General features: G+C 46.8%; 1 protein-coding gene across 1 annotated transcript in view; it reads left to right on the forward strand.

The window, feature by feature from the left end:
- The window catches only part of PXYLP1 (2-phosphoxylose phosphatase 1), a 65,150-nt gene that overhangs the window by 17,471 nt on the left and 25,982 nt on the right, over positions 1-21,697 (forward strand). Inside the window, exon 2 of the mRNA XM_010378261.2 lies at positions 11,342-11,473. Within this exon, the coding sequence (XP_010376563.1) occupies positions 11,395-11,473 (79 nt within the window). The 5' untranslated portion in view covers positions 11,342-11,394. The remainder of the gene's footprint in view (positions 1-11,341; positions 11,474-21,697) is intronic.

The following is a 21,697-nucleotide window of genomic DNA, read 5'->3' on the forward strand; positions in this document are numbered from 1 at the left end:
AGAATGACCTGCCAGTGAGCACAGGGTCTTGCCAAAGCTCTGTAGGTAACTGTGATCCCAGCCCAAAAAGGCCTCGTTGGGCAAAACACCTCTCAGCGGCATACGTGAGTGCTCCATGCGTCCAGGAGTCCGTGTGTCCATCCAGAGCAAAATCCCATTCCTATATAATATTGTTAACACAGAAATGCAGGCCTTGGTAACCTGTGCTTTCAGGTGTGCCTGATTTACATTGCACAACTATGAGTCTCAGGACTTTGTAAGCTTTTTTTTTTCCTTTAAAAGTTTGACTTTTATCATTCAAACCTTTACTGTATGCCACTTGCACTTCCAGTCTTGCAGCCTGCCTGTTTAATCCTCTCGTGCTTTCTTTGACATTTTAAGAAACTTTTAATTGACACACTTTGCTTGCAAAATTTTTTTAAAAACAGCTATATTTTTAAAGTGGCTTTGTGGTGAGTAAAATCATGCCAACTGCATGTTCTCCTTTCTTTATTGAGGTACTTAGAGCTGCTCTTGACATTCTAAAATAATAATGCCAGTCTCAGATGTAACTACTTTGAAACTTAAGAAAGAGCAAAGCAGTAACGTTGGATGGAACACAGACTTGTTCCAAAATGTCAAACAAATGATAATAATAACTGAAGAGTACATAAAAGTGAAAATCCTGGCTTGATGAATTAGTTATTTTAGTCTGTTCTGGCCCTGAGAAATGATCAGATGCCTTGACAAGTTTATCCTTTGTAGAGGTGGGGGAAAAAAAACCTCAAAGGAGAGAGTGGTTAGAACATGTAGTTCACGAAAGAAAAAAAAAGTTTACTATTTCAGGGATTTAAAAATACAAAATCTGCAGATTATCAGCCTCAAATCCTTTTAGGAAAGAAATGGTAGGTAAATAATTAATGCGGCATATTTTAAAAACATGTAAAATATGAAACAAAAGGTCTGTTAGTGGAACATGTACAGTCCGTAGGCTGCAGGAGGCTGCTCTGCTGTTTGTCACTGCTGAATTACACCTGAGCAAACCAGCCCTGATGTTTTGTAAACATATAATTATGACTGTATGTGTTTTGGTTACTGGATTTGAAAAGTTCTGGTACTGTCATCAATGACTGTGTTTGAGAATACTCTTTTAGAATAATTGTGCATGTTGTCACACCTTCTCCAGTTGTGAGTTGTTGCAAACATCCCCTTGCTCACTTATTCCTAACAGAGCCCCGACTCTATTCAGGCCTCTGCCTATTCTATCCCTGCATGGGCCTCTGCCAGGAGATGCATCCTGATTGGTTCTACCCAGTCGTTGTGTCCATTCCCAGTGTCAGTGATTGGTTTGGGTGTGGGCACGTGACACACGTCAGCCAGTGAGATGCGATGGGCAGCCTGGGGGAGGGGTTTCTGGGGAAGGCTTCTTTGCTTCTAGTAGAGATGAACGGAGTTATCCCTTCTGCCTTCGCCCATGGCTGAGTATGGCTGTGATGCCTGGCAGTGTGGCTGCCAGCTTGCGACCTTGAGAGAAGCCAGCCTAGTAAGAGGACAGACATGGAAAGCTCTTGGCTTCCAATTGATGCTTGGAGTTGCTGAATCAACTAGCCTTGGAGCTGCTGTCCTAATACTATGGCTTGTCATGTGAGAATGTGGATGAGTCTCTTTGCTTGCTAGGGTTTTCTGTTATCTGCAGCCAAGCCATCTTTATAGATACATGAATTATTTAAGATAAAACAAAAACTAAAGTGCAAAAAGAACAAAGGTAACCATGACAGTGGCTCATGTCATATCTAAGAGTGGCATTCAGCTTGGTCAGTGACGAGATTTTCTGCCTAATGCAGCTTGTGAACGCCTGAGCACTAACTCATTACACCTCCAGAAGGGAGCCCCATGAAGAGTGCCAGCGTTCTGCTAACAGCAAGTTCTAGATCGGATATTGGTTTGTCTGCTTAAACAGAAGTGAAATAACAATGGATTAAAATGCTGTGAGATTAATTTCTGTCTCCCAAAACGATTTGAGCTGAAAGGCAATCAAGGAGTGGGTGGCCTTGGCCCTTGGGGACATCTAGGGTCCTTCTCTGTCATCCACTAGGATGTTGCTTCCATCTGCATGGTGAAAGTTGCTCCTCATCATGTCAGTGTTTCAGAGCCTGGAATAGGAGAAAAAAGGTCAGGATGGGCTGGGGCAGGCAGCCTCCTTTTGATCTGGAATGGCCATATTATGTTCAATCACAACTCATTGGAAGAACTTGATCACAACACTACAACCAGTTACAAGGGAGTCTAGGAAATATTCTCTTTAGCTGGATGGTCATGTATCCAGCTAAAATCCAGAGGGCTCTGTTCATAAGAGGAAGGAAGGAATAGACACCTGTGGCTATTAGAAGCATCTGCCATATAGCGTGTCTGCTACAGTGAAGAAGAACGTGACAAGGGCAGATTGCTGGGTACCATTCTGAATGTGAAGCAAGGGTTTCAGCCACGCAGGCCAGCCTCCCTGAGCAGCTTGGGGCCTTTTGCCCCTCTGACCTGCCCTGGCCTCTCTTCAGGTCAACCAAGGGGTTTGAAGCAGATGATATTTAAAACCTCTTCAAACTCTGACTTTCTCTGGCATGGTCCAGTGGAGATTCTATTTCTAGAGTTGGGGAGAGGGAGCAAAGACAAGGGAGAAGTAGGATAAGTAGCTCAAATGTGGCTGGTGGGTATTAAAACCATCAGCAAAATCACTGCTAATACTTACTAAGAGCTTATCAGAGGCTAGGCACTGTACCGTGTTCCTTACATATCTTAACGCTGTGAGTCCCTTCCTACACAACCAATGAAATGGGCCCCGTGATTGTTCTCACTTCGTAGATGGGGAAACTGTGGCTCATTCTCAGGTAGAGCCGGGCTCTAGACCCAGCCAGCTAACCGTTGGGCCCATGCACTTAACAACATATTGTGGGTATGACTGGGAAATGAGGTGGGATTTGTGGGGTGTGGCCAGATCATAACAGGTCCTTAAAGCAGGGCAAAGAGCATTGGGTTTGGTGCTGCCCTTTATTCAGGGCCTGCTTCAGGATCATTCTGCAGCACTGATCAGCACACCCCCTGTGTGAGTCCATTTTGTGTTGTAAAGGAATACCCAAGACTGGGTAATTTAAAAAGAAAAGAAATTTATTTGGTTCACAGTTATGCAGGCTGTAAGAAGCGTAGTGCCAACATCTGCTTCTGCTGAGGCCTCAGGAAGCTTACGGTCATGGTGGAAGGCAAAGGGGGAGCCAGCATATCACATGGTGAGAGCGCGAGCAAGAGAGAAAAGAGGAGGTCCCAGGCTTCTTAAAACCAGCTCTCACATGAACTAACAGAGCTAGAGCTCACTCACCACCTAGAGGACAGCACCAAACCATTCATGAGGGATCCACTGCCATGACCCAAACACCTCCCACTAGGCCCCACCTACAGCACTGGGGATCACACGTCAACATGAGTTTTGGAGGGGACACACATCCAAACCATATCACCACCTCAGCTCCCCACTGGCTCCCCCCACAGCCAAGAGGTGGCTGTTGCCACTCCACATCACATCTGGGCATGACAGTGACACAGGTCAAATCACCCCTCACCACCCTAGGGTAGAAGACAGGCTGCTTTTCAGGAGGAGACCCCCAGGTGAGAGAGCTGCCTGGGAGGGTCTGTGGTGCGGCAAAGTGCAGAATGTTCCAGGGGAGCCACTCCTCATGACTATTAAATATCCTTCAATATGTTGCCCCTGCTGAGAGGGGCAGGGAGGCCTCTGGGCCTGCTCCTGTCCAGTATTCCCCAAGGAGGCCAGGTGCTGGGAGGAGATAGGACCCTGGCCCTAGAAAATAAGGGCAGGTCCATGAAGTGGGCCTGTCTTTCAAGCTGGCCTGCCTGGTAGAGCGGATCCTGCAATCAGACCCCTCTTCCTGCTCCATCCTGCAGCTCAGTCAGCTTAGTGTCCAGAGGGCACTCCAGGGAGGGAGTGAGAATCAGTGAGTGTGTTGTCTGGTCCCACTGATGGTAGGACACCTTGAGATGAGTGGGGAAGCTGGCCTGGGTAGAGGGCTGTGGGTGCTGGGCCAGGCAAGCCCTCCCCTTGGAGAAGCAGACCCAGACATGGCAGGGGCGCCCCAGCTCCACCTGTGTGGCCTCTGGGCAGCCGGCTTTCTCTAGACACAACACTTCCCTGTGTGTATCAATGTTCGATGTATCATCTCCCTTTTCTGGCTCCTTTTACAACCCAGTACTTCCCCACCACCTTTAACACCATCCCTTGAGTTCATTCTGTTTTCCTAAAATTCAGGCACAGATGCACCAACACCAAATTTCTCTTCGAGATTGAGTTCCGGCATTGCCACTTCAGAAAACCAATCTGCCGTATCCTAGCCTGGATGCAGTCTTCTTTCCTCCTGACAGCACTGGTTTGATAGAGCCCAGTGATCTGTTTACTCCCTACTTCCCTCACCAGACTCTACACTTCTTTTTTTAAAAAAAACTTCTTGAAACTTTTCTAAAAAAACAACACCTTTAACTTCCGACATACACAGAAGCAGAGAGGGGCAGATAATGAACCCTCAAGGATCTGTCACCCTGCTTCAACTATTGTCACCATTTTGCCAATCTTATTTCATCTATTCCCCTTGACCTTTTTATCTCCTCTGGAATATATAGATTTATATATATATATATATATATATATATATATCTAATATATATAATATAACTAATCTATATTATATATAACACATAATATGTATAACTAATATATTAGCTATGTATATTATATATAATATATAAATTATAAATATATATATAATTTTTTTTTCGAGATGAAGTTTCTCTTTGTCACCCAGGCTGGAATGCATGGCACGATCTCGGCTCACAGCAACCTCCACCTCCAGGGCTCAAGCGATTCTCATGCCTCAGCCTCCTGAATATCTGGGATTACAAGTGTATAACACCATGCCCGGCTAATTTTTTGTATTTTTAGTAGAGATGTGGTTTTGCTATGTTGGCCAGGCTGGTCTTGAACTCCTGTCCTCAAGTGATCTGCCTGCCACAGCCTCCCAAAGTACTGGGATTACAGGCGTGAGCCACCACTCCCGGCCCCTCTGGAATATTTTAAAGCAAGTCCTGGGTCTTGTATCATTTCTCCCATAAATACTTTAGTTCCTTTCAGCTGGGACCTTCCATATGACAAAAACTGTGTCCTGTATCCTGCATCCTGTGTTCTTACCACTTAGGATAGTGCCTGGCACCTACTGGCTCTCGGGAAATGTTATTTTGAATTGACAGAACGAATGAATGAGTGCATGAACTGGCTTCAGCTTTTAGAAATGAGCCTGCAAATTAAGTGGAGAACTCTGGAATGTGAATAACTGCTGTGAACTCACAGCCCCTTCATCCTAGGTGCCTTCCTGAGGTTTCCAGGAGGCTCTGGAATCTGTCCATCTTCATCAGATGGGCAGATTCAAGGCTAATTTTTCTCAGGCAAGCATCTTTGATTTTGCAATTAAACTCCATTTTGATGTGACCTTGGAGAGGGAGAACTATTAAGATATAGCTTTTACCTTTGCTTGACTCATATTTTGTTCACAATTGCAGACTTGAAGGTTTTTCTTTTTAATTATAATGCTGTATTTACTCAGACCAAAATGATTCTGACCAAAAAAATCAACGTGTAGAATATATCTGAAACATTTTCTTTAATACTATATTTCTATTCTTGGTAATGGTATTTTAACTGCACAAATGAAAGGTAATTGTACATTTTCTTTCTAGCAGTTGTGGTCATGTTTAAAACCTTAAATTCTGTACGCTTTGAAGGAGAGCCTGGACCAGAGTTTATCACTAGATGTGGTGCTTTCAGCTTTTACAAGGTAAAAAATAGGCCAAGGCTTGGGCTCTGGAACTCTCTGATGGAAGAATAGTAGCTTGTAAAAATGCCTTTGGCATGTTCCTTTTTTCCTTTTAATTCAGAAATGGTATTCATCATAATGTAATGGGAACTGCTTATTAACTAGTACTATATTTCAAAATTGTATTCTAAAATCTTTTCTTTCACAGCTCAAACTTGTAATAAGGTTGAATTGAATTAGCTGGGTTTTCTGTTTTTTGTTTTGTTCTTCTGTTTCATCACGAATTCAGAGTAATAATTCAATTTCTAGGTTTAAGATATTTTTACCATTAGCCAGGTGTGGTGGCGGGTGCCTGTAGTCCAAGCTACTTGGTAGGCAAAGGCAGGAGAATGGCATGAACCTGGGAGACGGAGCTTGCAGTGAGCCAAGATCGTGCCACTGCACTCCAGCCTGGGCGACCGAGCGAGACTCCGTCTCAAAAAAAAGAAAAAAAAAAAAAAAAAAGATATTTTTACCATATGGGTTTAGTACAGGGGACTGGAGCTGTGCTCAACAGACATGTGATGACTGACAACTATTTTATGTTCAACCTTGACATAAACAGTCATTTACACAGAATTATTTGTGTGAATTGGATTTGGTCATGATGCGATATTGAGCCAAGAGCATCTTTTCCACAGAAGGTGATGGGACTTGAGAGATGTTTGGAGATTAGAAGATGTGGAAGCTGTAATCCCATAGCATCTCACCCTGCCGATGCAGCAGGGACTCTTCCTGTGGATCTTATTTTTAGGGCTGTGAGCAAGCAGGCTGTGGGGGTTCTGCTCTGGGCTCAGAATCCTGGCTGTCGCCTGGCATGACTTGTATGAGTCTCACCGGGTGTCTTGAGGAGCTGCCATAGACCCCAGGGGTAGACGCAGAGCTCCAATGGAAAGAAGTGCAGGAAGATGGCAGGAAGGAAACCAAGGACTGCGTGACTTCTTGAGTGGCTGCAGGAGCCTCCTACTTACATGGGGATGGAAATGGGGAAAGGGAGCTCTGGAAAACTCAGGCTAGAGATTGGACCACAGTGCCAGAAAGAGCCAGTTGACTGGTAACTCATCCTCTTGGGGTGGGGCCCAACAGAAGCTGAGGCAGATGTTCCAGGCTGGAAAACCTAGGGCAAGGCAGGGACACAACAGCTGAGTCAGCACCCGGGAAGGCTAACAGTGGCAGAGGAGCCATGAACATGGTTGCAGACATGGCTGCCTACCCTGATGGATGGGATAGGGCCAGTGAGTAGGGAAGGGGCCAGTGGCCAGGATTTGAAAGCAGAGCCACAGCATGGAGCAGAAGCAATAGTTGAGGGAAAAGGGTGAATGCTTGTGTTTAGATTGTGGTATAGGTGTCTGTGTGGTTCTTCCAGAGTGTGGATGTCAGGCATAGTACATATCTGCTCAACAGCAGGCCTCTGCCTGTTATGAGATTTGCTCCCCACCACCACCTGCTCTTTTGTCTCTTATCCTCAGTCTTATTTAAAAAGCAGGATCCTGCAGCTCAGAGAAGGGCAGCTCAGAGCTGCAGAAAATAAGCAGCAGAGCGAGGAATTGAACACAGATCTGCCCATCTCTGGAGCCTCGTCCTTTACACCACATGAGGGCTCCTTTCAGTCTCTTCCACTGAAGTATCCCCAGGAAAGAAACACCCACAGCAGCAGAACCATACAGTCCACTTCCTATGTTGGACACACACACACATATGTACACACACATACACACACACACCCCTACTCCTTGGGGTCCTAGCTTCAGCTGCAAACTTCTTCAAATCCATGTGAATTTTGGATTCTGTCATCATTATTTAGCCGTTTTAAAAAACCAAGACTAAAGTATGGTCATTATCTTCAAGTTTTCAAGTGAAATGGGCTCCAAAAGAAGGCATGTGTTTATCCTGGGGTTTGGTGTTCCTCTGGCCAGGCTGTGTACATACCCCTAGGGCTGTGATCACACCAGACTAGTCCCTAGCACAAGTAGAAATAACCAAAATGCTGACCATGGCAGAGGCTGTCAGAGGAGAGTCAGAAGTGGGAGGGTGCAGACCCCAGAGAGTACCAAGGGGAAACAGGTGGATGTTCCCACTGTTCAGCAAATGAAAAGTCACAGATAGGTGGAGATGTCAGCAGTGCAGCCTAGAAGCAGTCAGGCAGTTACACGATCCCTGCCATCTGGTTAACCTAACATATTTAAATCTAAAACTAAATATAGCTTCTTTCCCAAAAAGCACTCCGCATATTAAAGAACATAGACAAGACGGAGATTTTCATGTCGTGCCTACAGATGAGAATATTGAGATCTAGATCCTGGCTTAGAATCTCCTGGTGAAGATGCAAGGCATTTCCTGTTTATTGTATCGGTTAGCTTTTGCTTTGTATGAAGCTCCCAAAACTTACTGGCTTAAAATAGCAACCATTATATTTGCTTGTAATTCTGGGGACTAGCCATGCAGTTCTTTTAGTCTGGGCAGACCACTGATAACCATCTGCTGGTGGCGTGGCTGGAGCAGGGTGGTCTGGGATGGCCTTATTCACAGGTGTGGTCACAGCAAACTGTCACTACAGTTTGTTTGAAGGGAGCATCAGCTGGGACTGCTTAGCTTGGCTCCATGTGGTCTCTCATGCCCCAGCAGTCTGGCCTAGGGTCTTCATATGGTGGTATCAGTGTTGCAAAAGTAGCAAAGGAAGACAAGCCCCAATGCATAAGTACTTTTCAAGTCCCTGCTTGCAACACATTTGCTGTTGTCCCATGGCCAAAACAGGTTCCTCGGCCAAGCCAAAAGTCAGTATATGAAAAGACTGGGTAAGCCCATGGATACAAAGGGCATGATAAAATTGGGGGCTGTTACTGCAACAATTTACCATGCTATAAAACTGAGACTTATAGCAAGTAGCCACTGTTTCCACCGAATGCCCGCCTGAAGACAGCTCTAAACTATACAGTGGCTAATCCCATCTGAAAAGGCAGTGTTGGCTGGGTGCAGTGGCTCACACCTATAATCCCACCACTCTGGGAGGCTAAGGCAGGCAGATCACCTGAGGTCAGGAGTTCGAGACCAGCCTAGCCAATGTGGTGAAACCCTGTCTCTACTAAAAATACAAAAATTAGCCGGATGTGGTGGTAGGCACCTGTATTCCCACCTACTTGGGAGGCTGAGGCAGGAGAATCACTTGAACCCAGGACGCAGAGGTTACAGTGATCCAAGATCACACCACTGCACTTCAGCCTGGACTGTAAGAGCAAAACGCTGTCTCAAAAAAAAAAGAAAAAAGAAAGAAAGAAAGAAAGAAAGAAGAAAAGGTAGTATCAAGTGAGACCATAGGAAACATACTTAGCTGTTCTATTGGCCTCTCCCGCCAGTCAGGGAAGGGGAAATCCCTTAAGAGCATGGAAGCAGGAAGTGGTTGAGGGACAAGACCTGACCCAGCAACAGAAACAAGGCCCTCGCTTCCCACATGCAAATGCAGGGCAACCAGCAGGCAGGTCGGCCTCTGAGGTGATGGCACAAAAGACACCATGCGGCATCAGAAACCAGAGGTGAGTGATTCCCCAGGGCCAGCACAGTGGCTCCCCAGTCCCAGAGTGAGAGGCCTGAAGACAAGATTTGTGCCAGAGCTGCAGAGGGAGGGATGTGCAGGAGAACACGTGTACGTGTAGTACTGAGCTTGGGGCATGGAGGCACTGACTCTTGGTTAGGGATAGTCACTCATGGGACAGAAACGTTTCCCTCAAACTCTTCCTGTCCATCTTGGGCCTGGGAGAATGGCTCCCACAAAGAAGGGTGGCAAGAAGAAGGGCCGTTCTGCCATTAACCAGATAGTGACCTGAAAATACACCATCAATATTGACAAGCATATTCAAGAAGCATATTGAAGAAGGGGGTTCAAGAAGGTGCCTCTCTAGCACTCAGAGAGATTGAAGGGGAGGGGGACTTCAGATGTGCACATTGATACCAGGTTCAACAAAGCTATCTGGGCCAGAGGACTAAGGCACGTCCCATACCATCATGCGCGGCTATCCAGGAAACAATGAGGATGAAGATTCAACAAACAAGCTCTATATCTGGTTACCTATGTACCTGTTACCACATTCAAAAATCTAGTCAATGTGGATGAGAACTAACTGCTGATTGTCAAATATGCCAAATAGAGTTATAAAACCACAAAATCAATAAATAAAATGAAATCGGGATCTGTTTGTTAACAAAGATGCTGGTTGCTGGACACACAGGCGCAAACATAAGGTGCAAGTGTATTTTCATCAGTCTGTTAGCAAATGTTCTCTTTTGGTAGAAAGTCTGACAGGTCCCTTAAACAAGTGGGTTTCCAAAGTCACCTTCTGGGCCCTTGGGGAGGAGGTGGGAGGCAAGGGGCTCTGGGAGTCTGGCTCCTGCTTCATTCCCAAATGATGTGCTTTTCATAGTACAGCTTATTGAGATAGGATTCACCCCAGGTGTACAGCTCAATGGCTATATTCAGTTATATTCACAGTTATGCAACCCTCACACATTAGCAGATGAGCTTTTATCTGATTTTGTCTATCTGGTCTCTGAAGGAGATTATATTTGAATGGAGAAAAGATTCAAGTTTGAAATTACTGTTAAAATCTAACTGTAGTTTAAGAACCTTTTCTAAAGAGACTATGGTTTGCAAGTTCTCTTTAAAATCCCAAAGAGACCCAGGAAATAAACTTGACTTCTAAAACTGATAGAGTAAAAGTTATAGTAATCATTCATTTTTTTTTTTTTTTTTTTTTTTTTTTTTCCCACAGAAGGGACTTTTAGGGCTTTATTCAGCTTTTTTAAAAAGTCCTTTTGCACACTTCTAATGTGGTTAGGGGAATTTTGAATAGGCAGGACGAGGCTTCCAGAAGACCCATGTATACAGCTGAAACAGGCTTAGTGGTTCAGGGTGAAAGGTGGTCTCAATGAGCAGATAGAGCCAGTCAGTGTAGGAGTAAATCCTTTTGCACACCCAAACCATCCCCCAAGGCATTACTGTAGGACATGTTGCAAGGATTGTTGTTCAGATGAACAATTACAATTAAAGAAGACCAAGATCATTTCAACAGAATGTCCATCAAAAAACGTTGAAGATTTAAAGGTTAAAGGTCACAGCAAGATGAGTCCATGTGAAGATTTCCCTCATTGTCCGGCACACTGTAAATACTCAGTAAACATCCTTTGTGTTTTTCCTTGAGAAGGTCATGTCTGTGAAATATCTCATTCCCTGTTGATGTCAGATAAACAAAGCATTCATGAACTGGTTTTCTCCTACTAACTCGAAGGGAGCATTCTTGCTTGGGCTTGTTTGGGGGCACAGACTAATCATGGAGAGCATGTTGTTGTTCTCCAGCTAGAGATGCATGCTTCCCTGCCAGGGGACTGGGCTAATCAGATTATTTTCAGTTGACAAATTTGGTTTTCCATCTCTAAACACTCATTTATCACCTCTGCTTTATTCACAGGACATGTTCCCGATTTGAGGTGAAACCATGAAGAGAAAATAGAATACTTAATAATGCTTTTCCGCAACCGCTTCTTGCTGCTGCTGGCCCTGGCTGCGCTGCTGGCCTTTGTGAGCCTCAGCCTGCAGTTCTGTGAGTAGAGCCAGGCACTGCAGGTCGTGGGAGGGTAGGGGCTTCGTAGGAAACAAGGAGGCCCCAAAGCCTTGTTTTATAAATGAACAACAAAGTCTTTTCAGTGTTGGCGCTCATACTGGCCGGTTGCAAGGAGGGACCCTAAACCACCGAGCAGTGTTCTGTGTGCTCTTTTGACTTTTGCATGAATTCCTGAACTGACTGGTTATTCCCAGATTTTTAGTTCAGATTCCCCAGATGGAGACACTGAGTGGCCCTGCTTGACTTATGCTGAGCTACACAGAGCAGAGGTATTTGGCCCTTTGATTGGGTTCTTGAAAGTTGGGTGTCTGTTTAGCGTTCCATCAGCCGCCCGGCTGGAGTTGTTTGGGGGAGGGTGGGGAGATTAGGTCACTAGTATCAAACCCACTCCACAGGCAGCAGGGGCTGCATGGGAAATCCCCTGTGACGAGACAGGAGCACTCTGATACAGCCAGGCCATGGGCCTCACCATGCAGCATCCTCCACTGAGATTCCTAAGCTCAAGCCAGGCCCCAAATCTGTGCACATTACAGTTCACCTAAGAGTGGCTGTTCTCAGACACAGATCTGGCCCCAGGATCTCCTTAGTGGCAACCCCTCAATGGTGGCCCATGGTCTTGTGGGAGGCCCCTTGCCCTCCTGTGGCCCCTCTCTGCTTCTTCTGTGCTCAGATCCTGGTGCTCCTTTGCCAAGAGCGTTCTCCTCCTCACCCCCTCTCATCCTTTCCCTTTCAGCCCTTGCCTCTTCTCCTCTAGGACCCTTCCGGCAATCCTTAAGGGTTTGGTGCTTCTTTTATGTACATCAGGATGCCCTGAATCCTTGAACCTGTTTCCCTCCCTCCTTCCCTTCCTTCCTTCTTTCCTCCCCCTCTTTTTTTGAAATACGGTCTTACTCTGTTGCCCAGGCTGAAGTGCGGTAGCACGATCACAGCTCATTGCAGACTCAACATCTGAGTTTAGGAGTTTAGGTAATCCTCCCAACTCAGCTTCCTGGGTAGCTAGGACTGGAGGTGTGCACCACCACACCTAGCTAAGTTTTTGTATTTTTGTAGAGACAGGGTTTCACCATGTTGCCCAAGCTGGTCTCAAACTCCTGACTTCAAGTGAGAACATAAGTGTTACATAAGCATAAATCTGTGCATTATGAATTACTGCCATTTTTTATAGCACAATAATAAGCAACCAATAAAGCAATGCAATAAATGGAGCAATTCAACTCCATTTCTACAGAAATGGGGAAATTCCAAAGTCACAATTTACCTAGAAGGAGAAGAGCAGTAAGAACGTCAGCCTCCCAAAGTTCTGATATTACAGGCGTGAACCACTATGCCCAGCCCCCTCCTTTCACTAACCATGCACTATTATAATTTTCAGTTCTTGTGTCTTTTCCTTCTACCAGATTGTCTGCTTGTTGAGAGCAGGACCACATCCTGTTTCTCTCTCTATCCCAGGAACCAGCACTGCCCAGCACATAGTAATATTTTGTAAATGTCTGCTGAATGCATTAATCCATGCCTGCTCTAAAAAGCAGACGGACCCTGGTTTTCTTTCCTTCTGTTGCTGTGTATTTGAAGCTGAGAAAACATCTCTGCGATGCCAGGAATTGTATTGTTGTTGTCACCTGCCTTCTCTCCATTTAACCACCTCACCTTGATGGGTGGGAGACAAGCAGTTGGTACCCACACCACTCAGGACAGGTGTGTGAGGAGGGGCATTTCTGTTGCAGTTTGAATGATGGAAAGAAGGGCAGGTGGCTGGGTGAGAGGAATGTTATGAGTGCACAGAGGAACATGGGGAAGGCTTGGCTCTAGAAGAAGGTGGTTTCAAGAGAGGAGGCTTTGAGGAAGTTTCCCTGATTCACTTCCAATTGTGACATATTCCCATGCACGTGCATATGACAGGCTATTTCTAATACTAAAGAGAACTAAAGACTCTCATTTTACCCTTCCAGAATTGGAAAAGAGGTCAAAAGAAGGTGGGCATCAGAAGTTTAAAAATATTCCATATGGCAAATGAATTGTAAAATATGAATCATTTCCAAAAAGTGTAGTAAGATTTTCAGTAGTTTAATTGTTTATAAATGTTCGTTAAAGATTTTCCATCCTTTGGTTGGAGAGGTAGGATGTTACAATCAACCCTGATTTTATTTTGAGAGGCTGACAGGTTCTGAGACATGAATGTGTGCTACTTGTGTTTGTGGCATTTCTCTTGCATGAGGTGGTTTCCACGTCACTGAATTGGCCTGTGTGTTTTGCTTATATAACTCTTCTGAAAGTACCTTCTGTTTTAGGACAGCCAATTTTCAGCCATACTTTTTTAAGGAAAATTTTGCAGGGTAAATTAGCCTGGCTGGGTCTGAGCTCTTTATTCTTGGATACGTTGGAGATCGGAAAGATATTAAGATATGGACGTTCTTACTGCTCTTCTTCTTTTAGGTAAACCGTAACTTTGGAATTTCCCCATTTCTGTAGAAATGAGTTTAATTGCTCCATTTATTTAACTGCTTTGTTGGTTGCTTAGTATTATGCTGTAAGAAACAGCACTAATTCATAACGCACAGGTTTACGCTTATATACCACTTATGTTCTCATTCTTATCCTAAAATATGTGGACTTTTTTCTTTACCATTTCTTCTTATTTTTGAATACCAAATTAGCACATGTAATTGTTTTAAGTAACATATTTGAGACAACTAAATATAACTTGGTTTTCTCATGCTTTAAGTAAAGAGTATGGCTTTGTTATCTGAAATGATCATTTATTTGGTCTTGTTGGTAGTTTTCTTTTTCTGATGTTTTGAATATGAAAAAGAAATAGCCCAGGATACGATTCAAAAATCAGATTGTTTAAATAAGTATGTCTTCCTCTGGAAACAGAAACTATATAGTGAACCCACATATATTTATTAAGTGCTTATATGTGTTGGACATTTTTCTACACTGTGGAGGTGGAGGTAGCAAGGAAATACAGAAAAGATTAAGATACAGTTCATAGTTTCTCAAAATATGTTCATCTTAAATGGTGCTCGTGACTTGCTATATGCTAGTAGTCTTTAATAAAAATAATTCCATTTATGTTTTCAAGTCTTTAATGTTTTGTGTTTGGAAGGTGAAACATTCTGAAATTTCTGATGTTTGAATTGTAGAAGGGAACAGGCAAGGCATAGATATTTTTAGTTATTGTGGTTAAAATACATACAAGTGGAAAAGTAACTTCAAATTAAAGGACTCCTTTAGTGCCACAAGGAAAGACTGTCAGGATGTGAAGACTTAGGAATCATGAGTTATGTTTCTGCTTTTTGTGCTCATTTGTAATCATTCACTTCCTTCCTTGGCCCTTGCATTTTCTTAATGCTGATGTTGTGCTCATTTCTCCATGTTCCAACCACCATTCCCAAAATGGTGGCGTGACAGGAGCACGCAGGCTCTCGAATCATAATGTCAATGTGAGCTTCCCTGCTAAGCGACTGTGTGTCCTGTTCCTTCTTCTATAAAATAGAGTTAATTATTGCTGTTTTGCAAGGTTGCTGTGACAACAGAGATGTTATGGGAAAACCCTTGGCTCATGGAAGCATAGCCAACGCAAACCTTTTAAGCAAACCAGCGCAGAGTTCCGTCATAGTGCACCATCATCAGAAACCAGGGCTTCTGGTGTTCCAGAAGTTGCCAGAGCTTATGTTACTTCAGGCACTTGGTGGGGAAACCTTCTGAAGTAGATCACACATGTATTTGTTTTTAATCAGAGTGTGTTGGCCATGATGGGGTTAATTTATACTGAGCACATGGCACCCATATCTGGGGTTTCCCTCTTGGGCAAGGCCCCGATTGGCCAGAGCAGAGTTGAAGGGAATGCTCACGGTGAACTGGAGATTCAGATTCCCAGTGGGAAAAGAGGACAAGCGAAGGGCTAACCTGCCAAAATGAGAGTGAAGGTTGTCGTCAGTATATGAAGGGCCCTCTCTGCAAGAGGAGGTGAACGTGGAGACACATTTCAGTTAAGCATCTGGTAGAACTTGCTAAAAGTCAGTGCCACGCAGAGGTGGAATGGATAGTGTGTTCGCCGTCACTGGAGTCTGCAAGCCTTGCAGGGCTGCTCTTTGAAGAGTGAAGTATTGGACAGGTCATTGAGTCTGATCCCATTTAAAGTCTCTTTAAACTCTGAGGTTTTATGAATTTTATCTTTTCTCATTGATCCAGTGCCATGAGTATGTGACACTTTGTTCTTTAGCAAATGTTCTTTAGTTTCCACTGTGTGTTGACCCCAGGCTGAGAGTTTAATCTCTCAGGGGCCCCAGGGAGTTCTTTGTCCAGTGGAAAATAATCACAAGCAGACACCCTGGAATACCAGGTGCTGTGTGCTGGGACAGGTAAGAGGCAGCGGCACAGTGGGGTCAGAAAGAACATGGGCTCTGGAGCCAGACTGCCTGGATCAAATCCTTGTCCTGCCACTTACCAGCTATGTGACCTCAGGCAACTTCTTTACCCTCTCTGTGCCTTGATTTCCCCATCTGTAAAATGGGGACAATGATAGTTCCTATTTCATAGGGTTGGCAAAGGATTCAGCGAGCTAATATTTATAAAACACCTGGAACAGTCCCTGGCACATAGTAATCACTACGTATGTGTTTGTTAAACAAATGAATTAGAGATCATTTATGGAAGGGTAGTATGAGAGACTAGAGCACAGGAACCCAATCCATGTCGGAGTTGGGGAGGACCCCCTAAAAGAGGTGGCATCTGAGTTCATCCTTTAAGGAAAGCAGGAGTGGTCAAGGAGGCAGTTGAGTACAGGTGCCCCTGGCCAAATGTGCAAAGACAGAGTGAGAGAACAGGCCCGGGTGAGTCACCTGTAGGTAGCTGTGAAGTTGGAACGAAGTCTGGGACCTACCTCCTATCACTATACTATTCCTGAGGCTGTGAGGAGCCACTGAAGAAAGGAAGATACCATCAGATTTGTGTCTTGGAAAGACTACAGTCCAGCACAGTGTTTTCCAAAGCACCTTCATCAGAGGCACCTGGGAAGCTTGTCAAAACGCATGTTCCAAAACCAAAAAAAAAAGCACATTTTGTGCCCTTCCTTACAGAATCAGAATCTTGGTGGTAGCGGAACCCAGAAATCTGCATCTTTAACAGACTCCCTGGGTGAGTCTAATGCACACAAAATCTAAGAACTGCCAGTTCAGAGGCTGGTGGAAAGGGTGATGCTGGGAGGCACCTCGGAGGCTGTTTTGCTCATCTAGTAGCAAGCTGAGGGTGGCCCCAATGAAGGTATTAACCCTGAAAGGAAGAAGCAAAGCCAAGAGACATCATGGTGGTTCTGTGGGACTCTAGCTAATTGAGTGGTGTCGTGGGGCTAGGATGATGGGGTCAAGGGGACTCTACCACGGCACCCAGGAGTCTGGCTCAGGGAGTTCAGTAGATACTTCATTCATGCATGCATTCATTCACATAAATGTCTCATCTCCTTCTGGGATAAGTCTGCCAAAGGTGGAAGTAAATTCTCAGGACACAGACTGGGAAGTCAACCATGTGGGGCTAGTGGCTCCCTGGGTCTGAAGGGAGAGGCCAAGGGAAAGTGCTCAGAGCGAGAAGGGAAGCGGGACAGTGCCCAGGCAGCAGGACAAGCTGGGGGCAGAGCAGGAAAGAGACCAGGCTAGGAGGAGTCATTGAAGGGCATGGACATCACTGGAGGTAGCCAACAGGCCCACTGGATGCAGTGTCCTGCCTAAGAGTGGACCTGACGGTCTGAGGCCTGTGAGAGACCTGTCAGAAGCCACCGTCTGGGGACTTTGTATTCCCTGCTGGTGAAGCCCTGGTTTCCGGAGGACCAGGGCTCCTTGGAGCAGTGGAAGCTGCTCCAGACCAACAGCCTGTGAACTTGTTTTGTTTGGCCCAACCCCTGTTTTTAGATTTTTAAATTTATTTACCAGTGTTTTAAAACTAGGCAATTTCATGTAAACTTCCAGCCCCTCTTTGAAAAACCAGACTCTCCAGCAACCTGAGGCCCACAGTGCATTACAGGGGCCGCTGGCAGGAGCCAGGCAGCTAAGTGCCTCCTTGGGCGGGGGTAGTGCTCTCCTGGTCGTCACAGCACCCACCTGCCTAGTCCCTCTCAGCTTCTGAATTTGTGCCCTGTGGTGCAGATGGAAGAGAGAGCCAAAGAAGAAAATCTGGGCAGACAGAGGACAAGGGGCCACGAAGGAGACAGAACAGCAGCAGCCAGGAGGTGGCCTGCGGACAGGAGTGGTCTGGAAGCCAAGGGGGCAACCTGCTTAGAAGTTCTCAGGTGGGGAGCTGAGGAGGCCCGCTTAGCCAGCTCTGTCTGTGTGAGAGAGGGAGAGACGGTGGGGAGAGAGGGAGAGACGGTGGGGAGAGAGGGAGAGACGGTGGGGAGAGAGGGAGAGATGGGGAGAGAGGGAGAGACAGAGAGAAGAGAGGGAGAGACTGGGGGAGACAGGGAGAGACTGGGGGAGAGAGGGAGAGACTGGGGGAGAGAGGGAGAGATGTAGTGGGGGAGAGAGGGAGAGACTGGGGGAGAGAGGGAGAGACTGGGGGAGAGAGGGAGAGATGGGGGAGAGAGGGAGAGACTGGGGGAGAGAGGGAGAGACTGGGGGAGAGAGGGAGAGACTTGGGGAGAGGGAGAGACTTGGGGGAGAGAGGGAGAGATGGGGGAGAGAGGGAGAGACTGGGGGAGAGAGGGAGAGGACTGGGGGGAGAGAGGGAGAGATGGGGGAGGAGAGAGGGAGAGACTGGGGGAGAGAGGGAGAGACTGGGGAGAGAGGGAGAGAGACTGGGGGAGAGAGGAGAGACTTGGGGGAGGAGGGAGAGATGGGGGAGAGAGGGAGGACTGGAGGAAGAGAGGGAGAGAGGGGAGAGGGGGAAGAGAGGGAGAGACTTGGGGAAAGAGGGAGAGACTAGGGGAGAGAGGGAGAGAGGGAGACACTGGGAGGAGGAGAGGAGAGAGACTGGGAGGAGAGAGGGAGAGACTGGGAGGAGAGAGGGAGAGACTGGGAGGAGAGAGGGAGAGATGCAGTGGGGGAGAGAGGGAGAGACTGGGGGGAGAGAGGGAGAGAGGGAGAGACTGGGGGAGAGAGGGAGAGACGGGGAGAGAGGGAGAGACTGAGGAGAGACTGGGGAGAGAGGGAGAGACTGGGGGAGAGAGGGAGAGACTGGGGGGAGAGAGAGACTGGGGGAGAGAGGGAGAGACTGGGGGAGAGAGGGAGAGACTGGGGGGAGGGGAGAGAGGAGAGACTGGGGGAGAGAGAGGAGAGGACTGGGGGGAGAGAGGGAGGAGGGGGGAGAGAGGGAGAGACTGGGGAGATTGAGGGCGAAGGACTGGGGGAGGAGGGAGAGACTGGGGGGAGTAGAGGGAGAGACTGGGGTGAGAAGAGGGATGAGACTGGGGGGAGAGAGAGACTGGGGGAGAGAGGGAGAGACTGGGGAGAGAGGGACGAGACTGCGGGGAGAGAGGGAGAGGCTGGGGGAGGAGAGAGGGAGAGACTGGGGGAGAGAGGGAGAGATGCAGTGGGGAGAGAGGGAGAGACTCCGGGGAGAGGGAGACACTGGGGGAGAGAGGGAGAGACTGGGGGAGAGAGATGAGAGATGGGGGGAGAGAGGGAGAGATGGGGGGAGAGAGGGAGAGCCGATTCGGGGGAGAGAGGGAGAGACGGGGGAGGGAGAGAAGGAGAGACGGTGGGGAGAGGGAGAGCCGGTAAGCGGGAGAGAGGGAGAGACGGGTGGTGGGGGGAGAGGGAGAGATGGCGGGGAGGGGGAGAGACGGGGGAGGGGGAGAGAGGGAGAGACAGGAGGGGAGAGAGGGAGAGACGGGTGGTGGGGGGAGAGGGAGAGATGGGGGGGAGAGGGAGAGACGGGGGAGGGGGAGAGAGGGAGAGACAGGGGGAGGGGGAGAGAGGGAAAGAGCGTGCATAGTTTCCCTGGGAACTCCACCTGCAGAGCTATCATGTTTCCTGTGGCCCCGATCCCCTGATGTCCCCTTCCTTTTTCTGTGCTGCTTTTCGGTCTGATATCCGCTAAGAAAGAAAACAACAATGCTTAATAGAACAGTGAGTACATTAACACAGAACTGCCTCTGAGTAGGCAAGCGAGGAGCCCTGACAGGTGCCAGGCTGCTGTGACACCTTCCTAGGTGGTTCAGACCCTCATGTCCTCAGTCCTGCTCACTCTTGTAGATGGCCATTAGCATTTGTGGTTTCGCCTCTTTGCAGAGACCCCTGAGATCTGTAGTCCATGGTGATAGTGATTCTGCTGAGGCACACATCTGGATGAAAGTCGCGGGGAGTGAGGTGCTCAGCTGCTGAGGAAGCCAGGTCCTGCCACACAGCCAGGGGAGGTGGTTGTCCTCTGTTCTTTGTCCTGTGTACGTTCAATGGAGAAAAGCACAGAGTGGTATGTTTGAATCTGGGGATGCATGAAGATCTCAGTATGCTTCATGGAAAAGGTTTGGGGATGCAAGCCCTTAGAATGCCCAGGGTCTAACGTACTGTGTCCTCTATTCTAAAAGCCCCAGTGCGCTTCCTCCTGGGCTTTTATTATGTTGAGCTGGAGACAAAAAGTATGAGAAATTGAAAGTGAAGGTTTACATTTTTAACCTAAGAGTTCTGTCATATTGCCATCTCATCACTGTGACCAAAGTTTTAAATTTTGTGGGTTTTTAAAATTAATTTTGGTCCTTTTCTTAAAGATTTTACTTTCTGATTGACTTCTGGGAGTTTTAATTTTGCTTTTCCTCAGAACACTTTATGTCCAGTTGTCACATAGAGTTAAATATCTACAGGTGAAAAAAAAAAAACCCACCATAGATGAGTGACAAAATTAAATCTGACAAATAAGCTACTGTCACAATTTCTTAAGCTCATGTTGTAGATGCATTGGAGTGAGAAGGTGAGAGTATCATGTAGCAGGTTCTTCTGCAAGCTGAGAATGGACACATTTATGTCTGTGGATCATTTCTAGTTTTCTTTCAGGATGGAGCTAGATAATGACCTCACCCCCTCCCTCCCTCCTTCCTTCCCTCCCTCTCTGTCTCCCTCCCTCTCTCCCTTTCTCCCTCTCTCCCTCCTTCCCTCTCTCCCTTTCTCCCTTCTTCCCTTCCTTCTTCTTAGTTCCTTATCTTAAAGAAGTTGTTATCATAATTAGATGAGGGGATAGAGATATCTGTTTAAAGATGTTTACTGCAGCATCATTTATAATGGGAAACAAAGGAGAAGGCAACCAACTGGTACAACAGTAAATACCCCATTACCTCGTGATCACATAGACCTGTCTCTATTGACTTGGAAGGTTGTGCATAATATATTAAATTTAAAAATAGTACCTTTATACGGGGGCAAGGGGGAGAGAGAGAGAGAGACAGAGAGAGAGAGAGAGAGAGAGTGTGTGTGTGTGTGTCTTGAGTCAGCAAGAGCAAATACTATCATGGCTAGTTAGTAAAAATAGAAAGCATCAGTAGAAGTATTCAGTGAATTCAGGAGAGTGCCTGTAGATCTCCAAGTTCCACTGAAGAGATGAACAGAATAGAAAGCCACAGGATTTACATGGCTGTACCCACTGCAGGGAAAGCATGAGGCCAGCTGGAGTCTGACAGGCAGAGTGTGCGCCCGCTGAGCCAAGCCACCCAGCACAGACCCCACTCACTCCCTGTTGTCTTGGTGACAGGGCTCTGGCCCCATGCTGATGACATTAAAAGGAGGAAGCCCACCTTGAAATGAAGTGAATACTGATCAGAGACAGAGCCCTGTCATGTACTAGCAGCCTCACCTTGCGAGAGGGAAGGAAGAGGCTGATATAAAAGAGGCTACAAGGGCAGAATCTAAATCCTGTACACGAGGGTGAAGTAGGGCAGGCACCTGGGAGAGAGCTCTGGGACTCCCTCACCATCCTGCCCTCCTGCCAGTGTGGCTGCCACACACACTGCAGATGCACTCTGCCTCAGAGCCATAGCTCAGGGGTGGGTTCAGGAGGGAGAGGATGGGGAGATGGATGGGATGCGTGGCCCCCCTCTAGGATTTATCTGGCTGGAGCTTCAGCATCACCTCTTGCCTCTCTTTGCCTTTCTCTTTTCCCTGTGTCATCCGAGGGGCTGGACTCCACTGGCCAGGGGTCTGCCTGTCCACATGAGCCCTAGGTATCTACCAGAGGGTGGGGCAGCTCTTGTGGGATGTCCAGATGCCTGAGAGTGCAGACCCC

The sequence above is a fragment of the Rhinopithecus roxellana genome, chromosome 1, assembly GCF_007565055.1.
Source record: "Rhinopithecus roxellana isolate Shanxi Qingling chromosome 1, ASM756505v1, whole genome shotgun sequence".
NCBI lineage: Eukaryota > Metazoa > Chordata > Mammalia > Primates > Cercopithecidae > Rhinopithecus > Rhinopithecus roxellana.